We start from the raw sequence: 27,104 nt of genomic DNA on the forward strand, positions 1-27,104 counted from the left end.
AGTGATTGAAGTAAATGTCTGGTAAAAACTTGGCAAGTATTTTGCAACCAAGAGCTGCATGGAAATTAATGGCTGGGTTAAAATATGATGACTGAACACAGAACCAACATGACTCAATAGCATCATTTGTAAAAATTAATATATTTTAGGCAGCAATAAGCTACAACTATACAAATCTATCTTTAACAAATATTGCACACCTGAAAAATCTTAATTAATAGCCTTTGTATATTCTTTTACTATTATGGAGACAAAACTTTCCACCTAGAATGAAGAAATGCTGATTATGTAAAATAAAAGCATTTTTCTTTTTTAAAAAGTCTATTTTTATTATTTATTTTTTTGTTGAAGTACAGCTGACACACAACGTTACATTAGTTTCAAGTGTATAACATATTGATTCAATACTTCTACACCTTTATGCTACGTTTACCACATGTGTAGCTACAGTCTGTCATCACATAACCCTACCATAATATCATTGACTACAATCCCTCTGCTCTACCTTTCATCCCTGTGATGAATGCATTCCATAACTGGAAGCCTGTATCTCCCACTCCCCTTCATCCATTTCAACTCCATTGGCCCCCTGCCACTGTCCTCTCCTCTGGCAACCACCAGTTTGTACTCTTAAAAAAAAAGAATTTTTTGGCATTGCTACAACTTTTATCCTTATTGTGAATTAATTAAATGAGGGCTCTTTCAAGTTTAGAAATTTGGAAATTTATTAAAAGAAAAAACCCCCACAATGTAGGCTTAATTTACTACTTAAAACTTTATTCTAAATAGGTATAAAACAGGGTGCCTGGGTAGCTCAGTTGGTTAAGTGACTGCCTTCAGCTCAGATCATGATCCCAGTGTCCTGGGATCGAGTCCTGCATCAGGCTCCCTGCTCCTTGGGGAGTCTGCTTTTTCCTCTTACCTTCTCCCATCTCATGCTCTCTCTCTCAAATAAATAAATAAAATCTTTTTAAAAAATTAACTAGGTATAAAACTCCTATTTTACTGTTTATGGCTATTAAATGAAGCATGTAAGAAAGCTACAAAGCAGTTATAAAAAAACATAGCCTTTCAGTCATACCAGAATTCAAATCCTAGTTCTTTCACTTGCCGTGTGATAATGAGAAAATTACTTCACCCTCTGAGCCTTATTTCTTTAAGTATAAGATGGGGTTAATACGGATTACATGTAACATCTTACAAGGTTGTTATGTTAAGGGAAAAACCATGTATAAAACACTTAGCATAGGGCATCTGGGTGGCTCAGTTGGTTAAGCATTTGCCTTTGGCTCAGGTCATTATCTCAGGGTCCTTGGATAGAGCCCTGTGATATGCTCCCTGCCCAGGGGGAAGCCTGTTTCTCCCTCTCCCTCTGCTTGTTTGTGCTCTTTCAAATAAATAATAAATAAAATCTTTAAAAAATAAAAATAAATAAAAACAGCACAATACTGACCCATAGTAAGAAAAGGGCAGCTCTCACTATTATTATTACTCTTTAATTATATAGCAGAGATGGGGAATAAGATGTACTACACATTTCTTTTGAGTTTTCCAGATAGAGCTTTACTTATCAGACAAATGCTTATGTACATACTAAATTTAAAACACCACCATTTTGCATTCCTGGGGCAGGGTAACACATTTCATTGCTACCTTAAGAGAAGTCAATGAATATAGAGTAACTTTATTGGTGCCTAGAAATAATAATTCTATCTAGATTATCACAATTTGTAGTCCAAGTATAAGCATAGTAAATTTGGAATACTGTATTCAGTTGTGAGCACAGCTGAAGAGACAACATCAGTTTGATGGGTATGATGAAAGAACAACCAGGAGAGTAAGGAACATGAAAGCCACAACACATTAAAAAGAGTTTAAGGAGCTGTGTCTATTTCATTTAAAGAAGATTTGAGGTAATAAAATATTTTCAAACATTTTAAAAGTGTCATGTGAAAAAATATGCAAGTTAAATCAGAGAACAAAATTAGAAACAACAAATCTGTTAAATTATATAGATTAAACACTAATATAGAGAACTTCCTAGGGCGCCTGGCTAGCTCAATTGGTTAAGTGTCTGCCTTTGGCTCAGGCTGTGATCCCGGGGTGCTGGGATTGAGCCCCACGTTGGGCTCCCTGCTCAGTGGGGAGTCTGTTCTCCCTCTCTCTCTGCAGCTCCCCCCGCTTGTGCTTGCTCTCTCTCTCAAATACATATTTTAAAAAAGAATTTTCTAATAATTTCAATAATAATTCATAGTTTTGTGAAGTAGTTAGCCCTTTAAATTATATAATCTGTATCCAAATTGTTTGATACTGTCAACAATGATCAAAAAGTGATTTATGGCTAGTTGGGAACTTTGAATACATAACTGCCAAGGTTTATTTCAATTCCAGATTCTATAATCTAAACTAAACAATAAGGCAAATAGGATTATGTATGTATAATTAAATAAGAACTATTGGCACTTAAAGGTGAACAAGAATATGCTTTATCAGTCTGTTACTTTTCTTTCAATAAGAAGAAAATAGTAATAAAAATGCATGATATATATACAATGGACTTATTGTTACAACTTCTCAAATTAATCACTACAATAATCTCGCTTGCATACAGAGATGTCCCCCACCCCCCCAAAAAAAAACACAATTGGCATTAATTTTAACCTTTTTAAAAAGATACGGAGGACAATGGACTGTGAACATTTTTAAATTACCAGAGCTGTATTTGCAGATATATTTGCTTCATTTATTCCAAGTTTGGATCAACATTTGAATTTAAATTAAAACTTATGGCATTTCTTTTCTAATTTAGCTTAACTCTTATAGAAAGTTATATATTTAATATCAGAATTGGCAAACCCATAAAATCATTATGCACAATAGAAAACTCTAATCAGGAAGAACAAAGTGTATATGCTATACTAACCAATTAGAAGAACTGTTCCAACAGCCAAACCTCCACCTGGAAACAAAACAAAACCAAGAAAAAATTAATCTACCCTTTCATACACATTATCTTTAGCATAAAAGTTAAGCTTTATCAAGGACAACTACTTCACTAACTTTAAAATTGCAGATGAGAACAACATTTTAATTACCTTGGAGATACTTTGCTTAAGGTGCTATTATGAAATAATTATATATTATATGTAATTACACACTACACATTACAATTACTTTCATAATATACTGTACTATCCACTCTTCTCCTGTGATAGGACCATGCAGCATTCAACATAACTGTGGTTATGTGTCCTAATAATGTTACATTTAGTACCTGTTAATAAATTAACTCAATAGCCAAGACCTAATGTTCACAGTAACTTAATACTACACAAGTACAACATAGGAAAGGTTATTATAATAGAAATTCCACTTTAGTATTTACACTCAAATTTAATAAGCCTTGGGGAAAAACACCCCGATAATTAAAAGTAATTCCTTTTTTCAATAGGAAAATACACACGAAGTTGGACATACTCACAAATACATTTAGAATTTAAAATAAACAATATTTTCATAATTTCAAACAAAAAAGTCACAATTACAAAATACATTTTTTTAAAAGATTTTATTTATTTATTTATTTGACAGACAGAGATCACAAGTAGGCAGAGAGGCCGGCAGAGAGACAGTGGGAAGCAGGCTCCCTGTTGAGCAGAGAGCCTGATGTGGGGCTTGATCCCAGGACTCTGGGATCATGACCTGAGCTGAAGGCAGAGGCTTTAACCCACTGAACCACCCAGGCACCCCCAGAATACATTTTTAATAATAGCAGAAAATGTTCTTTTGAATATCTGAATTAGAGCAGTACTGTCATAAGCATATAACTCAAATAGTGATTTAATAAAAATCAATTTGAAGTCAAATTATAGATAACTAGAACTACAATGAAAAGACATTTGAGTACAAATATTTTGCGTAACATTTGTAAAACCATTTGTAAAAGTATTCCTATTTTATAAATTATACTAGCAAATTCACTTAAAATAGAATGAAATATGAATATCGAAGGATGAAATGTATCTAAAGTAATTTAAAAAGAAACTACTCAAAATTGTTGGACAATTGAAGACAATCCTACCAATGTCTTTGGTTTTGGTGCATAAAACTGTGAAAGAAATAATTAGAGTACCAGTAAAAAACTTTTCCCCCAACAAATTTTGTAGTGGCAAACATTATATAGAACAACTTAGTATGTAAAGTTCCTTTGACAGTGTTTACTTTTTGCCTTGCAAATATGCATAAATGTTATTGTTCAAAGAGTCTGAAATTTGGTAATATACATGAACATAGAACACAATGCTATATTTGGTGACTTTATGACTCTAAATAGAACATTTCAAATTGTTAGAGAAGATTTTAAAAATAAACTAGCACTTTATATATATTTTAATGTTTAGGTGGATTTGTTATCGCACTAAATATGTATTTTAATTTCACATTTAGATAGGTTCTTTCAATGCAGCATTTAAAGCCATACCAGACTATACAGGACAACTTCAAATTTTGTTCGAACTAAAAGAATCACATAAAATGGAATATATAGGATGAAAACAACCATAAAAGATCTGAGCAAAAAGATTTTCTCTAAGATTAGGCTAAATGTCTACTTTTATAGTTTGTGCTACATATAAACCACTACTAAATTTTTTAATCCATTTTGAGCACTTAATTTTTTTGATTAATGCACTTTGAGCATTTTAAATTTCCAGTTCCTTATTTCTCTCTTACATGCAAAACAAGCATTTAAATGCCTACTCACCATTCTGTGTATATTTAAGACAAACTAATAGAGGTACATAACAGATACTGCATGGTCTAGCCTAGAGCAGGTACTATTAAAAAAAGTTACCTGGTTTCCGTTCCTTAATCTATTTCTTATAGGAAAGATTTAGATTTCTTGTCTAAACATCCCTGGGTCTACATTCATGTAGCCTCAAATTAAGAATTTATATGAGGCCTACAACTGGAACAGTTAGATACAGAACTGAAGACTTTTTGTGAATGTCATTCATAGTGGGATGATAAGAATAGATCCAGGAATAGTTTCCCAATTAAATGAAATGATACCTAGCTCAAGTGTCTGGCTCAGAAAGGTACTCAGTAAGAGCTATTACCATTCTGGCAATTATTTTCTAATTAGAACAAATCATTATAGATATGCCATTATTTGATAAATAGTGATCATTATAATAGTAAGAATTAGAACACTTCCTATTGATGAACTAGTTAAGCAAAGCATTATACAAATGAGAGTACACTAAGAAGGTAATTTTCTGTAAGAATGATTCAAATAAACCAGTTTCTGATAATTCAGGAAATGCCACCCAATTAAATTTTAAATCTTATGTACATTCAATTTCTAATGTTTGGAAAATGTGAACATTACTCAAAACAACACAAAATGAGGATATGTTAATGACTTTAATCAGACATTTGAATATAATATCAGGATTTCTCTTACAAAAGGCAATTATCTTTTTTTCTAAAGGGCTCTATCATGAAAATTCACTAGACTTAAATTTGGATGGCTTTAGTATAGGCTGGTCATTTCGGACATTGGTCATGGGGAATAAGATGAAGCCGCCTTATTATTTTAAAAATTAAGCTTTTATTCTGTGTATGAGGGAAAATGATTTGACACATACATTTATGTAACAGCAAAGTTCCTCTGTTCTTTGAAATTTCAGGGTGATGAGACCTCACATTTCCCTAAAACACTTCTGCATAAAGTATTTTGATATATCTCACGATATACTGGTTCTAACTGTATTTTAAACTACAGTAAGTTTGAATAAGTTTGTATCCATGTACTCATCAAAAAATAAAAAGCTTCAGCAACCAGCCATGACAGGGGATCTTGACATGATACATTCAACCAAAGCTCATTTTAATGGATCTTTAAATTCAGAACTCCATTAGTACCCTGAGATCAAGAGTCATATACTCTACCAATCGAGCCAGCCAGGAGCCCCAGAAAATTATATTAAAGGGAGAAAATTCAATCACCATTTACACTTCCCAAAGCAGATCTCTAGTTAAGCTATAAATTTTGGGTAAGCAAGGTCAAATTAATGTATTAGGATATAACGACCCAAATGTGATACCTTACTTTATAAGGGCCTCTCCTTTTTCAAAGTTAGGGGAAGTAAAAGGGAAAGGAAATAAAAGTCAGAAAAGACAACAGTGATTTATAGCAGTCCTTTCTATAAAGGAATAGTTTTGTATAAAATTATAGGTCATTTTAGGGAAAATGCAAAGTACAAACAGTTCCTATCCCTTCCTTTGTTCACAGCAATGTCCTGAACTATTTAATTAATGCCATGCCTCAAATTAAACTGCAGTTCATTTCATTAACAAGTCTACTTTTTCTTCTCTCTCTGGGAGGTAGGAAACATCCTGACAACTCTTGATTATCACAACGATTAGCTGGGAAAATATAGGAAACAAAACAGAAAAAGCTATAAACAGAATGGTTCTATACATTAAATTACATGAAACAAGTTTATGTATCAATACAAATGAATAAGCTACATTTTCCTTAAATGTACAGCCATTACTAAACTATCACAACCATAAAAATAAGGATTATTTTTAATATATAGTCCAAACTCAACATATATCACACATTCTAATTAAGATACAGTGGAGCAAAGGAAATAAGCCCACTAGTATTCACTTTTTAACATTAGCATTGATAATGGTAGCTATCGTCAAGCTTCTTTAGAGTATTCTTCCTGGACTGTTCTTTATCCCAAATCCCTATCTTCCGTTCACCTGATTTCCAAAATTGAGTAAGTTCCAAACAGCACATTAATTAAACCAGTCAAACCTGAGATACCACCCCTCCTTAAAGTACCTTTTTGAAGGATGAGCCTGGGAGAGAATTCCCCCAAGTTAGACAATATGATCCTAAGATGAGCTATACCTTTTGCCCTAGGGAGAAAAAAAAAAAAAAAAAGGAAAGAAATTCTGCCAGAATCCTTTATCCACTGTAAACTTCTTGGTGATTACTGGAAGAAGGGAAATGAAATATTTATATACATATAGTGTCCTCATATAATGACATAAATGTCCTGGAAGGACAGGGTAGAGAAGCTGGGTTAGAAAAATCTTGGAAGTTGAAAATTTCAATGTGGCCAACTTGGGAAATGTACATCAATATCTAACAAAATTTAAGTTGTGAGAACAAAAGTTTTTGATATGATTAGACCATGTTTAAAAAAGATGCTGATATGGGGAATTGTCAAATTCATAAAGCATTTGGGAGTAGGAATGGAAATATTAGCGTATCTTCAAATGATCAACATTCAATTTGCCTGTATAATATATTCAAAAATATACTTAAATATATTTTGAATCTATGCTTAAAATTACACTGACATCACAGTGGTAGTAGAAATATCATTGCACTGCATGGTAGTGACAATACAATATTTACTTGTTTCACAGTAACCACAGAATATATTTAGGCAACAGTCACGATGTCATAGTATAGTTCTACTATTCTGATAAAACATCCTGCTATCATTGTGTCTTGTCACAATATGGTTATATTAGGCTTGTCATAATCTGAGTCAAATATTTTAGAGTAACAATATAATCTGAATTACTTATATTTATGTGTACACACATTAGCAGCCAAACATTTCACTTCCAAATAATGTTTTAATGAAAAACGAATGTAACGGATTTGCTCTACAGAGCCATACAAAATAAAAAATAAAAATACAAAAATGTCATTAAGAAGTTAACAACAACTAAAATAGTTCTGGACATATTTATTATTCCAAATGTACTAACTCCTATTATAACAACCTCTTCTGTGCACTTTGAGAATTAACTGTACACATGCAAAACATATTTCAAAATATCCCCAAACTAATGCCTATTTCAATTATCTTAAACAAACACCAATTTTTAGCATAAGCTTTTTACAATCAAATACTAGTGTCCCTCGCAAGCAAATCTGGAAGATTTTTAAATTACAGTTCAAGTTTATATCACTGTAGAAACACTTAAATATAAATGAAATATTTATATATAGTGCTTTAGGTTAACTTTTTAGTGGGTGCTTTAAAAGACATACTTAAATCATTAGTCTTGGGTCTGATAAATGCTTAAAGCCATTTCAAAAGAGTTCTCAAAAATTTGAAACAGCTGTAGCACAGTGCAGTAACACTAAATTTGAAGCCTGAATATCAGCCTACACTGTCTCTAGCTTTAATGACTCTGTTCATGTCACTGTATCTGCTTCTAGAGCTCACACATAACTCATCCTACCTCTTTCATAATCTCTTGTCCAGGTTTTTGTTGTTTTTTTTTTCCTATGCAGTTCTCTTTCAATGAAGAACTTAATGAGAATCAACTATGTGCCAGGAACTGTGCCAGGCAAATTTTGTTATTCTAATAAGAAACTGAAGGTATAATGTCAGAAATTTGACCTTTTTGTTTGAAGAGATTCAGGATCAAGTGAATACAGTTCCATATCTCCAGTGAATTAGGGAGGGGGGGAAAAAGGTAAGGACTAGGAACAGCTTCCAGACTTTAAATTCAAGTATAGGATGATACCAAGCAAAGCTCAACAGGGAAAGAAACAAAACAAAACAAAACAAAACAAAAAAAACTGAGATAAATATTTGCTAACTATATATTTTGGATCATTTGTTTTCAGCACCATGCAATTTAGGAAGGCAATACTTGAGACAATTAAGTGCAAATACTCAAATTTGTGTAGAAATAACCAGGATTCAGTTAAGAACATGACATAACAAGCAAGAAGCTGTGTTCTTTCTCAAAGGTTGCTTGCCTTGTCAATTTCCTTTGCACTAAACCTATCTGAAGAGTGTACCTTGAGGGGGAAAATGTAATACAGAGAGAAATTTCAAGTGTAGTACAAGAACAAGCAATGGCATTTGTAATATTTTATGAAAATGTACAAGACTTAACTGACACAGATCACATACTATATAGAGTTATGAAATATAAACATAGACCAATTTTAATGAAGCAACATTCTGATAAGACAACTAATTTACAAGCTCTATTAACACAGCAGCTCTGTCCTAGCAATCTAATGTGGCCAATCTTCGCAACGTTAACAGTTATGAAACAAGCTGTTCTTCAGCAGGCTTCTCATGAAAAATTACAAAGATTATACAAAAAAGCCTAAGGACTGGATTTCTTTTTCTCATTAAAATGTGAATTAACTTTAAACATATCATTCGCAATGTTAACTCTGGGAAGCAAAATATACAGAGAAAAAATTTAACAAAAATATATACAAATATATTTAACGCAGTCTACTAGTACGACCACCGATATCAACAACAGGCTTTAACTACTTTGTACCCACGTAAGTGTTTTAACATCCATTCTCTTAAAGCCAACAGTTTAAAGATTCAGAACCAGGAGATAAGCAGCCTGGCGGTGAAAGTGGGGAAGTTACTTTTTTTCAGCATTTTCTAAATGAAATCCATCTCTCACAATGATAACAAACTTTGTAGGTTAGGCGAAACCACGAGCTATCTGGGGTTGGCAGAACGGTGCAGAGACCAGGAGAGGATCCTGGAGTTGAAGGCCAAACCGTCTCCAAATATTAATGATTCCTCCTTACTAGATAGTATTTCTAGATAAAACCATGTAGGGATCCCGTCGTAACCTAGAAAGGCTGGTGGGCCAGAACCACAGTACAAAGTGGGAGCAGTAACAGCATTTAGGAGTCTCCCTACAACATTTCCTCCCCTACATCTCTATCAGACCAGACTATCCTTTCCAAGTCCGAAGGCTGAGGGGTGAGAGATAAATATGAGGTTAGGGCGGCTTCCCTGGCAGGTGCCCTCCCTAAGTATTCCCTCTGTTGAGCCCAAATCTCCGTTCTGAACCGACCTAGGAGCTGGTCCAGGGCTGGGAGCCCGGTAGATACCAGCAGCTGTCCATTCCGCACCGACGGTCGTGTGCCCGCGATGGACACCAGTCGAGAACAGCCGCTGTCTGTACCGCTTGCTCTAGGACCCTTCCTCTGGAAACTGGTGACGTTGTTCTTGCATGCTGCTGCCCCTATAGATCCAGTACTCCCAGCGCCGGTGCCGCAGGTCGCCGCGGCCGCCATGTTGGAACTTCCCGCGTTGACCCAATAGGAACTGTGGGAACTCAAGCCGCAAACCCGTCAGAGCCAGCCCCAAACACCCGCCTCCTTGCCCACTATCTCCGCTCCCGTGGCCAATAGAATTGAGAGCTCTCTTCCCAGTTAACCAATCGCAAGGAGTATTGCTGAAAAGTGCGCTCTACGTGGAGACCGCGGACTTCTGCTGGGCCCAGGTGAGAAAGGCCCACCTGAGTCCTGGGTGAGAGTGTTCCTTGGTTCTTTGGGGTTAGAGGTGGGTAATATCATTCAACATTTTTCTCGTTTTGAGTATCTTCATTCACGCAGAATGAAAGAAAGAAAAAAAAAAAAAGCTAGTGGAGCGATATATCAAGTAACTGCCAGTAATTTGCACCTTCCTCTGGTCCTTAGAAAAGAGGAAAGATATTTTCCCTCGCCCCTTCTCTGACTTCTGAGAGAAAATTCATTCCGCCTTTACCATCAGGTTTTTTTGTTTTGTTTTGTTTTGTTTTGTTTTGTTTTTCTCCGACTGGTTGTGTTTTATTGAAGAAATTGGAACTCTTAATGAGTTGCTTGCTGAGCATCTGGGCTCAGTTCGACAGTGCCAGTGGCAGGCAGGTGGGTTGGATTTAGACTTTAGCTGGAAAACTTGAGCTTTGAGGAGATTTGGTTTTCCTGTCTCAAACAGCAAATGACAAAATGTACTTCTCTGACAAGTCCCCTTGAGAAGCTTTCGTTAATTTTAATTAGTGCTTCTGGAAGTCTTGGGGCGCATTTCTATAAGTAGTGTGAATGACAAGTGTTACTCTGACAACCTTGTTCACACATTTAATTGTCATTTGCTGTTAAGGCAGCTGCAAATAACAGAAAATACTGTAGGTCTCTTTTCCCAAAAAACTGGTATTAGATGTGTCTGTACTTTTATTTTCCTAGTGATTTTTGAACTCTGAATTGAGAGCTTTTTTTATTAGAATAGGAATTTTATGTGTGGAAAAAACATGTCAATTAGAGCTGTGTCTTTGGATTTAAAACTTTTCTCAAAAGTGAGCTGGGTGGAGGAGTAAGTGATTTTTAAAGGTATTCATGATTGACAAATGTCTAAACTAAAAAAGACTCCCAAATTGTGCCTGTGCTATGGAATTATTGGTTTTGACAGTGATCTATGATGTATTGAAAATATATCTATCCAAATTTCTTTGAAATTCTTTCCAATTGTTTTAAATCTCAGTGACTTATTAAAACTTTTTGGTGGCTTCTGTTTGATAAACTGCAATTAGTCTTGTGAAATAGTGGCTGGTGGTTTTGTTTTTGTATTTAAAGTAAAATCTTAAGAAAATAAAACAAACCACCTTACTGTTTAACAGTATATCAACTGGAAAGCTTGATAAGATTTAGATGCTTTAATTTAGAACCTTTCCTCAGTGTAAATTTGTAATCTAAATGATTCAGTAAATAGCTGTTGAGTGCTTATTGTCTGCTTAGACCTAATGTGTCACTTTAGATCCATAGAATTAAAAATGTTCACATTTGGGGGAGATTAATACATAGAAAACAGCATAATGCTTTAAGTGAACACATTGGACAGTATGTGCCAATTTTTTTTCTGTAGTAAATAAGTGTTAAGAAGGGCAAAACAAAAAGGGACAAAGCAGTCTAATTTCAGATGTAAACTTATTGGATATTTTTGCTGCTCAGAAAAATTTGGAATAATAATGAACTTTTATAGGCTTCTTTACTACATATTCCCTTGTTTTCTCTCCATTTACTTTATCCTTTAGTTTTCTAAAAGTGGTGATATGTTGCTTTGTTTATGTTATTATTAGAACTGAAGAATTTGTTCAACTTCATAATTTGGAAATCATGCCATATATGCACAGCAAGGCATTCTTGAAGTTATATCTTCAATATATAATATATGTAATATTATAGAATAAATTTAATCTGTCTTAATTTTTTTTTTTTTACAAAGACAAAACTTTTGCTATCAAAGCAAATAATGCCAAATACTGGAATTTACCAGTACATAGAGTTGAATATAAAACATTGGAATAAATGAGGTATTTGTGGAAAGGGTATGTTTAGGTATGGTGTTAATAATGATTAAAAACAACTTAATAATTAACAGTTATTTATCGAGCACATACTAAATCCCAGGGAATATGCTAAGCATTCAGGTTATAGGAGAAAGAATGGTCTCTTTTTTGTTTGAGTTCATAGTTGGGGGAAGCAGGGTGGTAAACAGGATAATAAGGTATATTATATGTGCTATGGAGGACAAATGCTGTATACCTAACTTGGACTGAGAGATCGGAGAGGAGCCTTGGGAAGTTTCTCCTGAGGAGGAAGTTTAACCTGTGTGATGAAGGAAGTATAAAAGATGAGAGCGTAATAGACAATGAAAGCCATTGCACAGGATGGGAAGACTGTTTCTTCAAATCTGCTCTCACTGCTTCTGTGCAGGCTTCTCATGATTTATACAGAGTGCTAAGATGAGACTGGAGAAGTTAGACAAAGATCTAATTGATTTTTTTTTTTAAGGTTGTGGCTCTTGTTTTTTATAAAAATAATAGGAAACAGAAATTATTGAAGATTTTTAAGTAAAGCAACAACATAATGATCATATTTGATTGTTATGTTTTGGCTAAGAGTATACTAGAAGAGAATGGATTAGCTGACTGTGGTTGAGATAAAAAGCATGGAATGAATTAAGAGATTACTATGAGGAGTAGAATTGATGTGACCAAGGAGAGTTGACACAAGGAATCAAAGATGACAGATTTCTGAGCAGGTTTGTGGATGGCAGAGGTTAAAGAATAAAGGAAAATAGCGGAATTTTGTTGTTATGGTGTTGGTTGTTTTAGGGAATGGGTGATCATAAAATGAGTTTTTAAAATCTGTTTTGAATATGTTTAAATGGAGGTACCCTGGAAGCATCCAAGTAGAGATACCCAATACACACTGGGCCATGTGAGAAAGGGATCTCTAGATGAAACACGTAAATTTGAAATTAATTAGCACATGGTGGGAGTTTACCCCAAAGGATGAATAAATTCACCAAGGAAATGTATACTTTGAGAAGAAAAAAAGACCAAGAATAAACTTTGGGGAGCATGACATTTAAAACCAGGGCAGAGAAAAAGAAAGTAAAATAAGAATTGGAAATGTTTATTTGATTTAGTATTAATGTTTTACAGGCTTTGTTAAAGGAAGATTTGATGGAGTAGTAAACTGAAAAGTAAAACAATGTATTTAGAATTGAATGGCAAATGAAGTTGAATATTCCATAAAAGTAGACCATTTTACATTTTAGAACGCTTTGCTATGAAGGGGGATAGAGGAGATGACAAACATTTAAGGGACGAGTTTTGTTGTTAAAGAGAAAAATTAGGCACTGGAAAATAGTTCTAGACAATTGATAAAGAAAAGGACCTAAATGAGATGGAAGGAATGGAAATCATAGCACAGGAGAAGGATCAGTATTTGAAAGGCTGGAGGGACAATTCAATGGCTAAAGGGTGTAAATGAAAATAAGCTCCTTTCCCTCCTTTCTGCTATTAAATCGTGGAGTCCTTAAGACCATTCTGTCTTTTTAGTCCATGTTCTTACTTTTATCCAGTCCCAGGACCTCAGTTACCATTTATATATCAATGACAAACATGTATAGTCCAGATAGCTTCTCTGACCTCCGGAATTATAAATTCAGGCATTTACTTTACCAGTTTCTTTTTTTTTTTTTTTAAGATTTTATTTATTTATTTGACAGAGAGATCACAAGCAGGCAGAGAGGCAGGCAGAGAGAGAGGAGGAAGCAGGCTCCCCTAGACAGCAGAGAGCCCGATGCGGGGCTCGATCCCAGGACTCTGAGACCATGACCTGAGCCGAAGGCAGCGGCTTAACCTACTGAGCCACCCAGGCGCCCCACTTTACCAGTTTCTTAATGGGTCTTCAAACTCATAATGCCCTAGACTGAACTTCCTCTTACATTTTATATCTTAGTAAATGATAGGACCTTTTGCAGAATTAGTTGCCTAAGACAAGGAACCTCACTACACTCAGGTCCTCTTTCAAGCATCATTCTGCCATGTCCATTACATTACCCAGACTTATGAAATTTACTTCTTAAGAGCTTTCAAATCCATTCTGGGACATATAGCCCTCATCTTAGTTCATCTGCAGTATATTCTTTATTCAAGTGCCCTCCCAATCCTTTCAGAATAGAGGTCTGATAATATAAAAACAGTACTTACTAAGCACTGGCGTATAGTTCCCTCCATTTGTCTCTCTAGCCACATCACTCTGTAAATTTCCTTACTCTCTGCATTCTAGCATTTATTCATTCTCCTGTTCTCTAGCATTTACTTACTCTGTCCTGTTCTCTTCCTCCAAAAGGCCACTAGTTAGCTTCTACTTATCCTTCAAATCTCGCTTCAACCTACACATTCTCAGTAAAGCCATCTCTCCTCACTATCTAAATGAAATCAGCTCCAGGGCATCTGGGTGGCTCAGCTGGTTAAGTGTCTGATTCTTGATTCTGGCTCAGGTCATGATCTCAAGATTGTGAGACTGAGCCCTGCATTAGGATTCTCTCTCTTCTCTCTCCCTCTGCCATTCCTGCCCCACATGTACGCACATATACTCCCTCTCTCTCTCAGAAAAGAAAAAAAAAAAGAAAAGAAAAGAAAGAAAAATCAGCTCCTGTATATCAACAATGAGTGAGTGGAATTGGAAATTAAAAACACAATGTCATTTACATTAGTATCCCAAAAAATTAAATATTTAGGCATAAATCTAATAAAGATATGTATAAGATCTATATGAGGAAAACTGCAAAATTATGATGAATAAAATCAAAGAAAAACTAAATAAATGGAAAGATATCCCATGTTTATGGATAGGAGACTCAATGTCAAGATGTCAGTCTTCCCAAATTGATCTATAGATTCATATGCCATCCCAATCAAAATCCCAGGAAGCTATTTTATGAATATTGACAAGCTGATTTTGAAGTTTATATGGAGAGGCAAAAGACCCAGAATAGCAAACACAATATTGAAGGAGAAGAACAAAGTTGGAGAACTGAAACTACCTGACTTCAAGACTTAACTTAAAGCTACAGTAATTAAGACAGTGTGATATTGGTAAAAGAGTAGACAAATAGATCAGTGGAACAGAATAGAGTACTCAGAAATAGACTCACATAAATATTATCTACTGACCTTTGACAGATGAGTGAAGGCAACACAATGAAACAAAGTCAGTCGTTTTAGCAAATGGTGCTGAAACAACATACACATGGCGAAGAGAAAAAGAGAGAGAGAATCTAGGCACAGACTTTACATCCTTCACAGAAATTAACTCTAGTGCACCACATATCTAAACATAAAATGCAAAACTGTAAAACTCCTAGAAGATAACATAGGAGAAAACCTAGAGAACCTTGGGTATCCGATGCTTTTTTAGATACAATACCAAAGATATAATCCATGAAAAAAAATAGTTGATTAGCTTGACTTCATCAAAATTAAAAATTCTTGCTCTGTGAGAATGTCAAGAGAATGAGAAGAAAAGGCATATGCTGGGAGAAAATATTTGCGAATGTTATAGCTGATAGAATATTGTTATCCAGAATATACAAAGAGCTCTTTAAAACTCAAAAATAAACAACCTGATTTAAAAATGGGCCAGATACCTTGACAGACATTTGATCAAAGAAGACATACAGATGGCAAAAAGCAAATGAAAGGATGCTTCACATCATATGTCATCAGAGAAATGCAAATTTAAACAACATTGAGATACTGTTGCACACCTACTAGAGTGGCCAAAACCTGAAACACTGAGAACACTAAATGCTAATGAGAATGTGGAACAACAGGAACTTTCATACATTGCTGTGAAAATGCAAAATGGTACAGCCACTTGGGAACACAGTTTGGAGATTTCTGACAAAACTATACATGCTCTTACCATATCCTCCAGCAGTAATACTCTTATACATTTACCCAAAGGAGTTGAAAACATCCACATAAAGACTTGCACATGGATGTGTATAGCAACTTTATTCATAATAACCAAAACTTGGAAGTAACCAAGATATCCCTCAGTAAGTGAATGGATAAAAAAGTATGGGCAATGGTATATTATTCAGTACTAAAATCAAATGAGCTATCGAGCTATGAAAAGACATGGAGGAACCTTAAATCCAAATTACTGAGAGAAAGAAATCAGTTAGAAAAAACTGAATACCGATTCCAACTCTGTGGAATTCTGGAAAGGTCAAAACTGTGGAGACAATAAAAAACCAATGGTTGCCAAAGGTGTTTGAGGGAGAAGATGAATAAGCTGAGCACAGAGGATTTTCAGGGTAGTGAAAATGTTCTGTTTGTATGATGGATATGTCATTATACTTTTGTCCAAACCCGTAGAATATACAGCACCAAAAGTGAATCCTAACATCAGCTGTGGACTTTGGGTGATTGTGTTGTGTCAATATAGGTTCATCCTTGGTTAAAAAAAAAAAAAAAAAAGGTGTTCTGGTGAGTGACATGGATAATAGCGGAGGCTATACATTTGTGGGATCAGAAGTGTATGGGATTTTCTGTACCTTTCAATTTTATTGTAACTCTAAAACTGCTTTAATGTGGAATTAGCTGTATAAAATTTAAGTCTGAGGGTTCCATAAGCAACATGTATATCACCCTTATTGCCACCTAGTGGGACCATTTTCATAAGGGTTCCAACAAGTTGAATTCTGAGAAGTCTAAATACAATTGAAAGACTGCAGCAACCTACTTAAGGTATACCAAAAACCATATTGGTATTGTTAAGCAATTAGCATCTCATGACTGAAATGGGCCCCTCTCCAATTGGTCTTTCAGTGGCTTTTTGAGACCTAGGGTCTGTTTACCATTGTGACTATGAAGGAGAACCATATTAACAGAGATGTTGTGAAGGCTTACTGTAGGGTCTGATGGTGTTCTGGCACCATGATTGAATGAATAAATGTCAAGGTTATGCCTGTACAGAGGGAGTTCTTGGACCCCATGGGGTTTGCTTTCTTTTAGTACACTCACAAAGAGAAATCAAAGTCCTGATTTGCTTTACTTGTTTCTGTACTTTATGTAGATGAAGTCATACACTGTTTACTCTTGTATTTGACTTCTTTTGCTCATTATATTTGTGAAATGATTGGTATTAATGTGTACAGATATGGATTATTTGCTGCTTTATAGTATTGTGTAAATATATCATAATTCATTATCCATTCTACTTTGAAAGGGATTTGGCTAGCTTACTATTTGTGGCCAAATATCTTTCTTACATGGTTATACCAATTTACACTCTAACCAGGAATGTTTGAGATTTTGGTTGCCTGCCATCCTTACCAGCACTAAATATTTTCTTTTTACTTCAGCCTTTCTGAAGGGATTGTGATATGACATTGTCATTTGGATTGGACTGATGAAGTTGAGTACCTGTTCATATGCTTATTGGCCATTTAGATAAACCTCCTGTGAGGAGTCTGTGTCTTTGCTAATTTTTTTTAAAAGTTGGATTGTTGGATTTTTTAGATTTTTAGATGTTCTTTTTATGTTTTGGGTAAAAGTCCAGTGTGTTACAAATATATTTAGTCTCTGACTTGCCTTTAAATATTCTTTAAAAAAAATTTTTTTTAAGTAATCTCTACACCCAACATGGGGCTTGAATTTACAACCCTGAGATTAAGTGTTGCATGTTCCACCAACTGAGCCAGCTAGGTGCGCCTCACCTTTTTATATTGTTAGTTTTTTCACTTTTAGTCAGAATAAATCCTAATGTATCAATTTTTCACTTTATAGCTAAGTTTGCCTACTCCAAGACTCCAAAGATGATCTTAGTGTTTTCTTCTAAAAGTCCTGAGGTTTGCTTTTAAATATTTGAACATGCATTCCATTGGAATTGATTTTTTTTTCCCTTTCGTGTGAGACAGGGGTAAAGGTGGATTTGTTCTTCCTGTATAGATAACGTATTGACCTACCACCATTTATTGAAAAGACAATTCTTTCCTTGCTATATGGAATCATTACTCTTTCAGTAAGTAAAGTGACACTGATTAGGTAGATGGCTTTCTGAACTCTCCATTCCTTTAGTTTGTGATTCTTTAGGTTTTTCAGAAGGATGACTTTTGTTTCTTTGTTTTAACTCCCTGTATTGCTCTATGCTCAAGCTAAAGCTAAATCAGTAAAAATAAGAAACCTTTGGCAATCTTTGTCTTTTTTTTTTATTACACCTTTGACTCTTCAGCAAAATCTCTTTGCTTCTGTTCAATCTGTAGAGCCTTCACATAATTGTTTTTTGTATTTTGTCTTGAGTTTATTATTGTTATCTATGGGAGAGTTTGTTGTGAGCTTACTTCACTGTACTAGAAACAGCTTTTACTACCTTTTTAATGACTGTAATTACTGATATTATTTGTGTTTCTTTTTCTTTTTTTTTCATTGTTAGGTTTGCTAGGGATTTTTCATTTTTATTTTTCTAAAGACCCAGAGTTTGTCTTTAAAATTTTCTTCTATGTTTGCTTTTTCTTTGCCAGTTACTGCTCCTTATTTTTTTTTTTTCCCTCTACATTCACTAGTTTTGATTGGCTGAGATTTTGGTTTTTCTCCTTTGTGATAAAAATCTAATTCATTGATTTTCTTCCTTTTCTAATATACTGTTTTATAGTTAAGGATGTAATTTCTCTAAATATTGCCTAGCTACATAGTACAGTTTTTAACATTTTGTATTTTCATCAAGATTTACTTCAAAATATTTTCTATTTTTTGTTTTGATTTCTTCACTGACCCGTGAATTTTTTAGGACATTCTAAGAATGCTGAAATAACTAATTACATTGGATGCCAGGAAAGCAGGTATAATCTGGGGCTGTCCAGGGCACATGAGTACTTATGTTCATCCTAGTTTTAGTGGATGTTTAAATATAAATAGAAAACTTAGAAGTTTAAAATTAAAATTAAAAAATCTATCATATACTCATGTCTTCAGTGTAATAGGGTAAATGTGTCAAAAGGTGTTTTGGCTCAAGGAGACTTGTTAAGTAAATGTATCTTTAAGACATTTTTAGTGATAAACACTTGAACACTAAAATTTTTTTAGTGATAAAAGGAAAAGAAATTCCAGAGCAAAAACGGCCCAGTATTGGTATATCTCCCTAACTGGGACTATTCTTTATTTTTGTGGCCCAAGTGAGGAATTGAACGACTTCTGACTGGTGTTAAGTGCTCCTTTCATGTGTCAACTTGAGGACTCTCATAAGGATATCGATGTTGTGCTAAGCTAAGCGTGTGTGTTGTTCTGATTATCATGTATATTTCTGATGAGATGTGATCAATTTATCTTCAGTATGAATAATTATGGAAGTCCAGGGAAAGTCCGCATATTTAAAACCATTCCATTTGAAGCACCTTACCTCTGATTTTGCATGGAATGTCACACAGGCTGGTGAAGGTCCCCTGTAAAGAAATATATAATTCTTGCTACAATCAATAGTTTTAAGAGAGGGAAATACATTATTTTGGATTGCTGTTTTCTAGTTTAAGAGTCTGGATGTGGGGGCACCTGGGTGGCTCAGTGGGTTAAAGCCTCTGCCTTCGGCTCAGGTCATGATCCCAGGGTCCTGGGATCGAGCCCCCATCGGACTCTCTGCTCAGCGGGGAGACTGCTTCCTTCTCTCTCTCTGCCTGCCTCTCTGCCTACTTCTGATTTCTGTCTGTCAAATAAATAAATTAATTAATTAAAAAAAAAAAGAGTCTGGATGTGAAGTATGTTTATACTTTATATACTGGATATGAAGTTTCTTGCAGTATAAGATGAAAATTAAAAATGGAGCAAACATTTTCCTTGTTAACTCAGAACTAAATTGGAGCCATGTATTATACGACTTCTTAAAACCTTTTCTTCATGTTCCATATAATTATTTCTTCTTTCTTTGAATTATATTTTCTTAGGAAACACTTTTTTTTTATTATTTACAGTTTTGATAGCATTAGTTAATCGCATTCCCTACATTGAATTCTTTGTAATCTCTTCCATATCTATGATCATATTTACTCATTTATAATTCTGTGTCTTTGGATTTTCTCTAAGTTTTTTTCTCTGAATAACTTTGAAGCATTATTTTTAAAAAGCCTGGTTTAAAGCTATTGTCATAGAATGACATCTTAGATTTATGCATAAATTATTTCCATTTCCAACATTACCAGTTTCTGTTTTTTCTGAATTTTATCTTCCTGCTTCTCTTCCTTTTTTTTGTTTTTCACTACAGTACTTTTTAAAGCAGTAATTAAAATACAGTTCTAGTAATCCTTTATGGTAATTTTCAAACAAGCCCTGTCCAGTAGAATTTCCTGTATTATTGGAAATGTCCCATATCTTTATCATCCAGCACAATAACCATTACACACATATGGCTATTGGGTACTTGCAATGTAGCTGACATGACTGAGGAACTGAATTTTTAATTTTATTATTTAAATTTCAACACTACATTTGGCTAGCTGTTACTCTGTTGGACAGCATAGCTCTAGATCAAGATTTGACAATTTTTTCTGTAAAAGACCAAATTATAAATATTTTAGGCTTTGCAGACCATATGGTCCCTGTTGCAACTATTTAACTCTACTGTTGTAAGTACAAAGGCAGCCTCAGACAACATGTAAACAAATAAGTATTCTGTGTTACAGTAAAACCTTACTTGTGAAAATAGTGCTGGCAGAATTTGGCTCATGGGCCCTAGTTTGACAACCTCTACTCTAGATCAAAGATGTTTCTAGGAATATATATATTTTCCTTCTCCAGCTCTGTATTGTCTGGGTCCTTTCCATTGTTTTTCCGTGTGTGTGTGTGTGTGTGTGTGTGTGTGTGTTGGAGGGGAGAGAGGAGTCCTTTTTCCTGCACTATTTTAGAGAGATCATTACCCACAATGGGTTATTACTCTGTATTTCTTCAACTTTTCACGTTTTTCTATATGTGGGGGGAAATGGTAGTAGACAAAATTTCTATTTTAAATTTCTTGAAACTCTACTCTTTGTTCTTTTAATCCTACTATTTCATATACTTCTTGTTTTATAGGTGCAATATCTTTTTTTTTTTAAAGATTTTATTTATTTGACAGACAGAGATCACAAGTAGGTAGAGAGGCAGGCAGAGAGAAAGGAGGAAGCAGGCTTCCCGCAGAGCAGAGAGACCGATGTGGGGCTCGATCCCAGGACCCCGGGATCATGACCTGAGTGGAAGGCAGAGGCTTTAACCTATTGAGCCACCCAGGTGCCCCACAGGTGCAATATCTTATGCAGTTTCTCCGAAGATATTAAATAAATTTCTTTTTCTTTTTTCTAACCTCTTTGAATTACCTCTGTTTTCTCTAGAGTTGCTAAGTTATTTTTCATCATGGGCCTTCTTTTTCATTCTGTGATTTCCTTAAATGTTGGTGATCCTTGGTCGTCCATTCATGTTGATATATGACTAGTTAAATAATATAGATTACTGGAGTTGCTTTTCTCTTTTGTTTCCCTAGCAAATCTTTACCCTAAATGGAAAAGAATACTGATGGAGAGGGTTTTTTTTTGTCAGTGGATAGAATTATTGGTGTGCTTTGGTTAGAGTAGGTAAGAGATAGACCAGGCCCTTCTCTAATAGCCAGATAAGGAGGATCCTATCCTAGGTATCTAGCCACCATACTTGGAGCCCAAGTTACTCTCGGACAGTTTTTACCTTTTTAAAGTAGGTTAGCCTCCATAACTATTGATTCAGCCCACAACCCTTTGGAGTCACAAGAATAAAAGTCCTCTATCTTCCCTGAAACATTCTCCTGTGTGTGTGGTTGGCCGGGGGTCAGGATACTTTTTCAGAGACCAGATAGTAAATATTTTACATTTTGTTGGCCTTACTACCTCTTTCACAACTACTCAACTCTGCCATTTCCACCCTAACCTATCATTATGATTTCATATGTCCTATCTTATGAAAATTCTTTAAAACATCTAGTATGTTGATGCTTTTCACTCCCTTGTACTGGCCTGAGGATCAGCCTTTTATTCTAGTTGGGCCTTCAGTGGGTTGGATGCTGCACACTCACATTAGGGAAGGCATTCTGCTGTACTGGGTCTAATGATCTGTTAATCTAGTCCAGAAATGCCATCACAGGAACACCCAGAATAGTGTTTGACCGAATTTCTTGGTATCCCATGGCCTAGTTAAGTTGACACATAAAATTAGTCATCATAGTCACATAGCTAATAAGTGATAGAACAAGGATTCACAACAGAGCTAAGCTGTGTGAGATGAAAACCCATGCCCTTATTTACTAGTTGCACCTGGATTGATCCGAACTCAGTATCTTCCTAAAGATAGACCTTTATTTTGCCAATTTATGGATATTAGCATAAGAAATGAAGCCTGTTTCCTTTGCTGGTCAGAGTGACCAGGATGGTGAGAAAATATAATATGAAACAACTGGGATAGTAAGTTCAACATATCTAACCCAGAGACGAATGATTCTGAGTTTCCTAAGACCTATGTTAATCTGGTGAAAGGGAAATTAGACCCTTTGTTTCTCCAGAGCATGGAAATTTTAATTTCAGTTAAGGTTAAAGAACTTTTTTAGGATTGTTTGGCACTGAAACAAGATCTTTAATAATTTAAAACTATTTGCTTTAGAAATCTTTAGAATTTTATTGAATATGGCCTCCCAACGATGATCCATCCTAAGGCCTGGGACATGTGAACATGATTAGATATCACTTCCCCAATTATGTTGTCATATGGCAGAGTTGACCTAAAGATGGGGAGACTGACCGTGTGAGTCTGAACTAATCATGAGAATTTCAAAAAAAAAAAAAAAAAGAAAAGAAAAAGAAAGTATTCTCTAGCTGGTAAAGAAGAGGAAGTTAAAATACTTGAAGAATGTGACATGCTGAGTCTGAATATGCAGGGACCATGGAAAAAAGAATGCAGAACTCCTTAAGGAGATGAGAGATGCTCTCAGCTGACAGCAAATACGAAGAGGGAACCTTAGACCATTTCTCAGCTGCAAAGAACAGGATTCTGCCATCAACCTAGAAAGGCTGGTAGTGGATTCCTCCCCAGTGACTCCAGAGATCTCTGCCTGATACCCTGATTTTTTATTTTGTGATACCCTGAGCAGAGAACCCAATCAAGACCGTCTATGCTGGTAATCTTCAGAACAATAAGGTAATACTTGGATGTTGATTAAAGAAAAAAAGATCCTGGGGCACCTGGGTGGCTCAGTTGGTTAAGTGTCCGACTGGATTTCGGCTCAGATCATGATCTTGGGGTTGTGGGATTGAGGCCTCAATGCTGGGCATGGAGCCTGTTTAAGATTTTCTCTCCCTCCCTCCCTCTGCTCTTTCCCCATGCTATCTCTCTCAAACAAAACAAAACAAAACAAAACAAAAAAACCCTTTAGAATTTTAATGTCATGTTTTTACTTTTTATGTTTTTTCATTCCCTAAATGGAAAGTTTTAAAAAAAAAGTTAGAGGTCATTTTGTATTATAGTCACACCTTGTTTTACTTTACCTTGCTTTATTATACTTCACAGACAGTGCATTTCTTATAAATTGAAGGTTTGTGGCAATCTAGCATTGAGAAAGAAAGTCCACTGGCACCATTTTCCAAGAGCATTTGCTCGCTTCATATCTCTGAGTCACATTTTGGTAGTTCTCGCAATATTTTAACCTTTTTCATTGTTATTTGTTATGGTGATCCGTGATCAGTGATCTTTGATGTTACTATTATAATTGTTTTGGGACACCACAAACTGTGCCCATATAAGACAGTGAATTTTTTTTTAAATTTTATTTATTCATTTGAGAGAGAGAGAGAAAGGCAGAGAGGGCACAAGCAGGGGGAGAGGCAGAGAGAGAGGAAGAAGCAGACTCCCCACTGAGCTGGGGGCCTGACATAGGGCTCAATCCCAGGATCTGGAGATCATGACCCGAGCGAAGGCAGGCGCTTCACCATCTGAGCCCCCCGGGCACCACTAGGACAATGAATTTAACCAATAAATATGTGTGTTTTGCTTGCTCCCAGTCATTTTCCATCTCTCTGCATCTCCTTGGGCCTCCCTATTCTCTAAGACATGAAATTAGGCCAGTTAATAACCTGAGAGTAGCCTCTAAGTGTTCAGGTGATAGGAAGAGTCCCACATCTCTCACTTTAAATCAAAAGCAGATATGATTAAGCTTAGTGGGGAAGGCATGTTGAAAGCTGAGATATGCTGAAAGGTCTTTTGTGCCAAACACTTAGCCAAGTTGTGATTGCAAAGGAAAATTCTTAGAAATTTAAAAGGCTACTCTAATGAGCACACAAATGGCAAGAAAGTGAAACAGCCTCATGGCTGACATGGAGAAAGTTTTAGTGGTTTGGCTAGAAGATTAAAATAGCCTCAACATTTTTTAAGCTAAGTATAATCAAGAGCAAGGCCCTAATTCTCTTCAATTCTGTGAAGGCTGAGGGAGATGAGGAAGCTGCAGAAGAAAGGTTTGAAACCAGGAGAGGTTGGTTCATGAGGTTTGAAGAATGAAGCTGTTTTTATAACATAAAAGTGCATGGTGAAGCAGCAAGTATTACAGAAGATCTAGCTAAGATCATTAACAACGGTGGCTAAGATAAAATATAGATTTTTCAATGTAGACATCAATGAAATGGCCTTCTATTGTAAGAAGATACCATTTAGGTCTTTCATAGGTAGAGGAAGTCAATGTCTGGTTTCAAAGCTTCTAATCTTTTAGGGGATAATACAGTTGGTGACTTGAAGCCAAATGCTTATTTATCATTCTGAAAAATCCTAGGGGCTTTAAGAATTATGTTAAGTCTATTTTACCTGTGCTCTGTAAAGTGAACAACAAGCCCTGGATGACAGCACATCTATCTACAGTATAGTTTACTGAATATTTTAAGTTCACAGTTGAGACTTCCCACAAAAAAAGATTCCTTTCAAAGTGTCACTGCTCATTGATGATGTATCTGGTCACCCAAGAGCTCTTATAGAGATGTGCAATGAGATTGTTTTCATGCCTGCTAATACAGCATCCATTCTGCAGCCCATGGATCAAGGGCTGATTTCCAACTTTCAAGTCTTATTATTTAAGAAATACATTTCATAAGGCTGTAACTATGATAGTGATTCTTCTGATGGATCTGGGCAAAGTAAATTGAAAGCCTTCTGGAAAGGGTTCAACATTCTAGATGCCATTAAGAATATTCATGATTCGGGATGCCTGGGTGGCTCAGTTGGTTGGACGACTGCCTTCAGCTCAGGTCATGGTCCCGGAGTTCCGGGATCGAGTCCCGCATCGGGCTCCCAGCTCCATGGGGAGTCTGCTTCTCCCTCTGACCTTCTCGCTCATGCTCTCTCTCACTGTCTCTCTCTCAAATAAATAAATAAAATCTTAAAAAAAAAAAAAAAGAATATTCATGATTCATGGGAACCGGTCAGAATGTCATTAACAAGGGTTTGGAAGAAGTTGATTCCAGCACTCATGGTTGACTTAGGGTTTCAAACCTTCAGTTGAGGAAGTAACTACAGATGTGGTGGAAATAGCAAGAGAACTAGAATTAGAAGTGGAGCCTGAAGACATGACCATATTGCTGCAATGTCATGATAAAACCTGAATGGATGAGGAGTTTCTTCTTAGGAATGAACAAAGAAAGTGGTTTCTTGAGATGGAATCTACTTTTGGTGAATATGCTGTGAAGATTGAAAAAGGACAATAGGATTTATAAAGTTGCACAAACTTAGCTGATAAAGCAGTGGCAGAAAAGGATTAACTCTAATTTTGCAAGTTCTACTGTGGGTAAAATGCTGTCAAATGGTATTGCATGCTACAGAGGTATCATTCCTGAAAGGAATAATCAAGCTATGTGGCAGACTTCATTATGTTGCTTAAGGAAATTGCCATAGCCACCCCAGCCTTCAACAAACAGCACCCTGATCAACACTGAAGCAGCACACTCCACCAGCAAAAAGAATAAAGCTCAGATGATGGTTAGCATTTTTTAGCAATAAACTATTTTTAAGTTAAGGTATGTATGTTTTTTAGACATCTATTGCACACGTAATAGACTACAGTATAATGTAAATGTAACTTTTATATGCCCTGGAATATCCAAAAATTAATTTGAGTCACCTTATTGTGAAACTTGCTTTATTGTGGTGGTTTGGAACTGAACCTGCAGTATCTCTGAGGTATGCCTGGGTAATTTTATCATTCTTCATAATGAAGTATTTGAAAATAAGGTTTTAGTTGTATTCTGAGGTTAAATTTGTTTTAAAAATAAAGCAAATCATATTTCCTTTTTCTATTAAGATTTCCTAAATGAATTCATATGGAATTAACAAATTACTATCATGTGATGATCATTTTCCCTCCCTAAGCTTTGGAATGTATTCATTTTAGACCTTATCAGTAATTGTCATGATTCTCTAATTGAAGTAGTTATGTCAAACCTCTTAGGTGGCTCAAGGTCTTGAGCCCCCCCCCCTTTTTTTTTAAGGAAAAACTTTTTGTGGTAAAATTTACTATTTTGATTATTTCTAAGTGTATAATTCAGTGCCATTAGGTATATTTACAATGTTTTTTTTTTTTAAGATTTTATTTATTTATTTGACAGACAGAGATCACAAGTAGGCAGAGAGGCAGGCAGAGAGAGAGGAAGGGAAGCAGGCTCCCTGCTGAGCAGAGAGCCCGATGCGGGACTCGATCCCAGGACCCCGAGATCATGACCTGAGCCGAAGGCAGCGGCCCAACCCACTGAGCCACCCAGGTGCCCGATTTACAATGTTTTATAAACGTTGCTACTATCTGTTTTCAGAACTTTTTCATCATCCCAAACAATGTCCCTGTTGAGCAATAGCTCCGTAGCTCCCCATTCCCCCATTGCCTGGCCTCTAGTAACTTTTATTCTACTTTCTGTCACTATGAGTTTGCCTATCTAGAT

At 35.5% G+C, this 27,104-nt stretch overlaps 2 protein-coding genes across 7 annotated transcripts in view; one reads left to right on the forward strand and one right to left on the reverse strand.

Moving 5' to 3' along the window:
- LOC111149765 (elongator acetyltransferase complex subunit 4) overlaps positions 1-10,120 on the reverse strand; it is a 249,656-nt gene extending 239,536 nt beyond the window's left edge. For both annotated transcript variants that reach the window (XM_022507026.1, XM_022507025.1), the window contains exons 1-2: positions 9,889-10,120; positions 2,924-2,959 (exon numbers count right to left, since the gene is read on the reverse strand). In XM_022507026.1, the coding sequence (XP_022362734.1) occupies positions 2,924-2,959; positions 9,889-10,111 (259 nt within the window). In that variant the 5' untranslated portion in view covers positions 10,112-10,120. The remainder of the gene's footprint in view (positions 1-2,923; positions 2,960-9,888) is intronic.
- A 154-nt stretch (positions 10,121-10,274) lies between these two features.
- The window catches only part of LOC111149982 (inner mitochondrial membrane peptidase subunit 1), an 81,717-nt gene continuing 64,887 nt past the window's right edge, over positions 10,275-27,104 (forward strand). For 2 of the 5 annotated variants that reach the window (XM_022507272.1, XM_022507277.1), the window contains exon 1: positions 10,275-10,379. The gene's annotated coding sequence lies outside the window, so the exon portion shown is untranslated. Of the gene's footprint in view, positions 10,380-10,628; positions 10,724-27,104 lie in introns of those variants that run through there. The other 3 variants (XM_022507276.1, XM_022507275.1, XM_022507273.1) reach the window with 3 other exon arrangements.

The sequence above is a fragment of the Enhydra lutris genome, unplaced genomic scaffold (assembly GCF_002288905.1).
Source record: "Enhydra lutris kenyoni isolate GAN:26980312 unplaced genomic scaffold, ASM228890v2 scaffoldscaffold22, whole genome shotgun sequence".
NCBI classification, from domain to species: domain Eukaryota; kingdom Metazoa; phylum Chordata; class Mammalia; order Carnivora; family Mustelidae; genus Enhydra; species Enhydra lutris.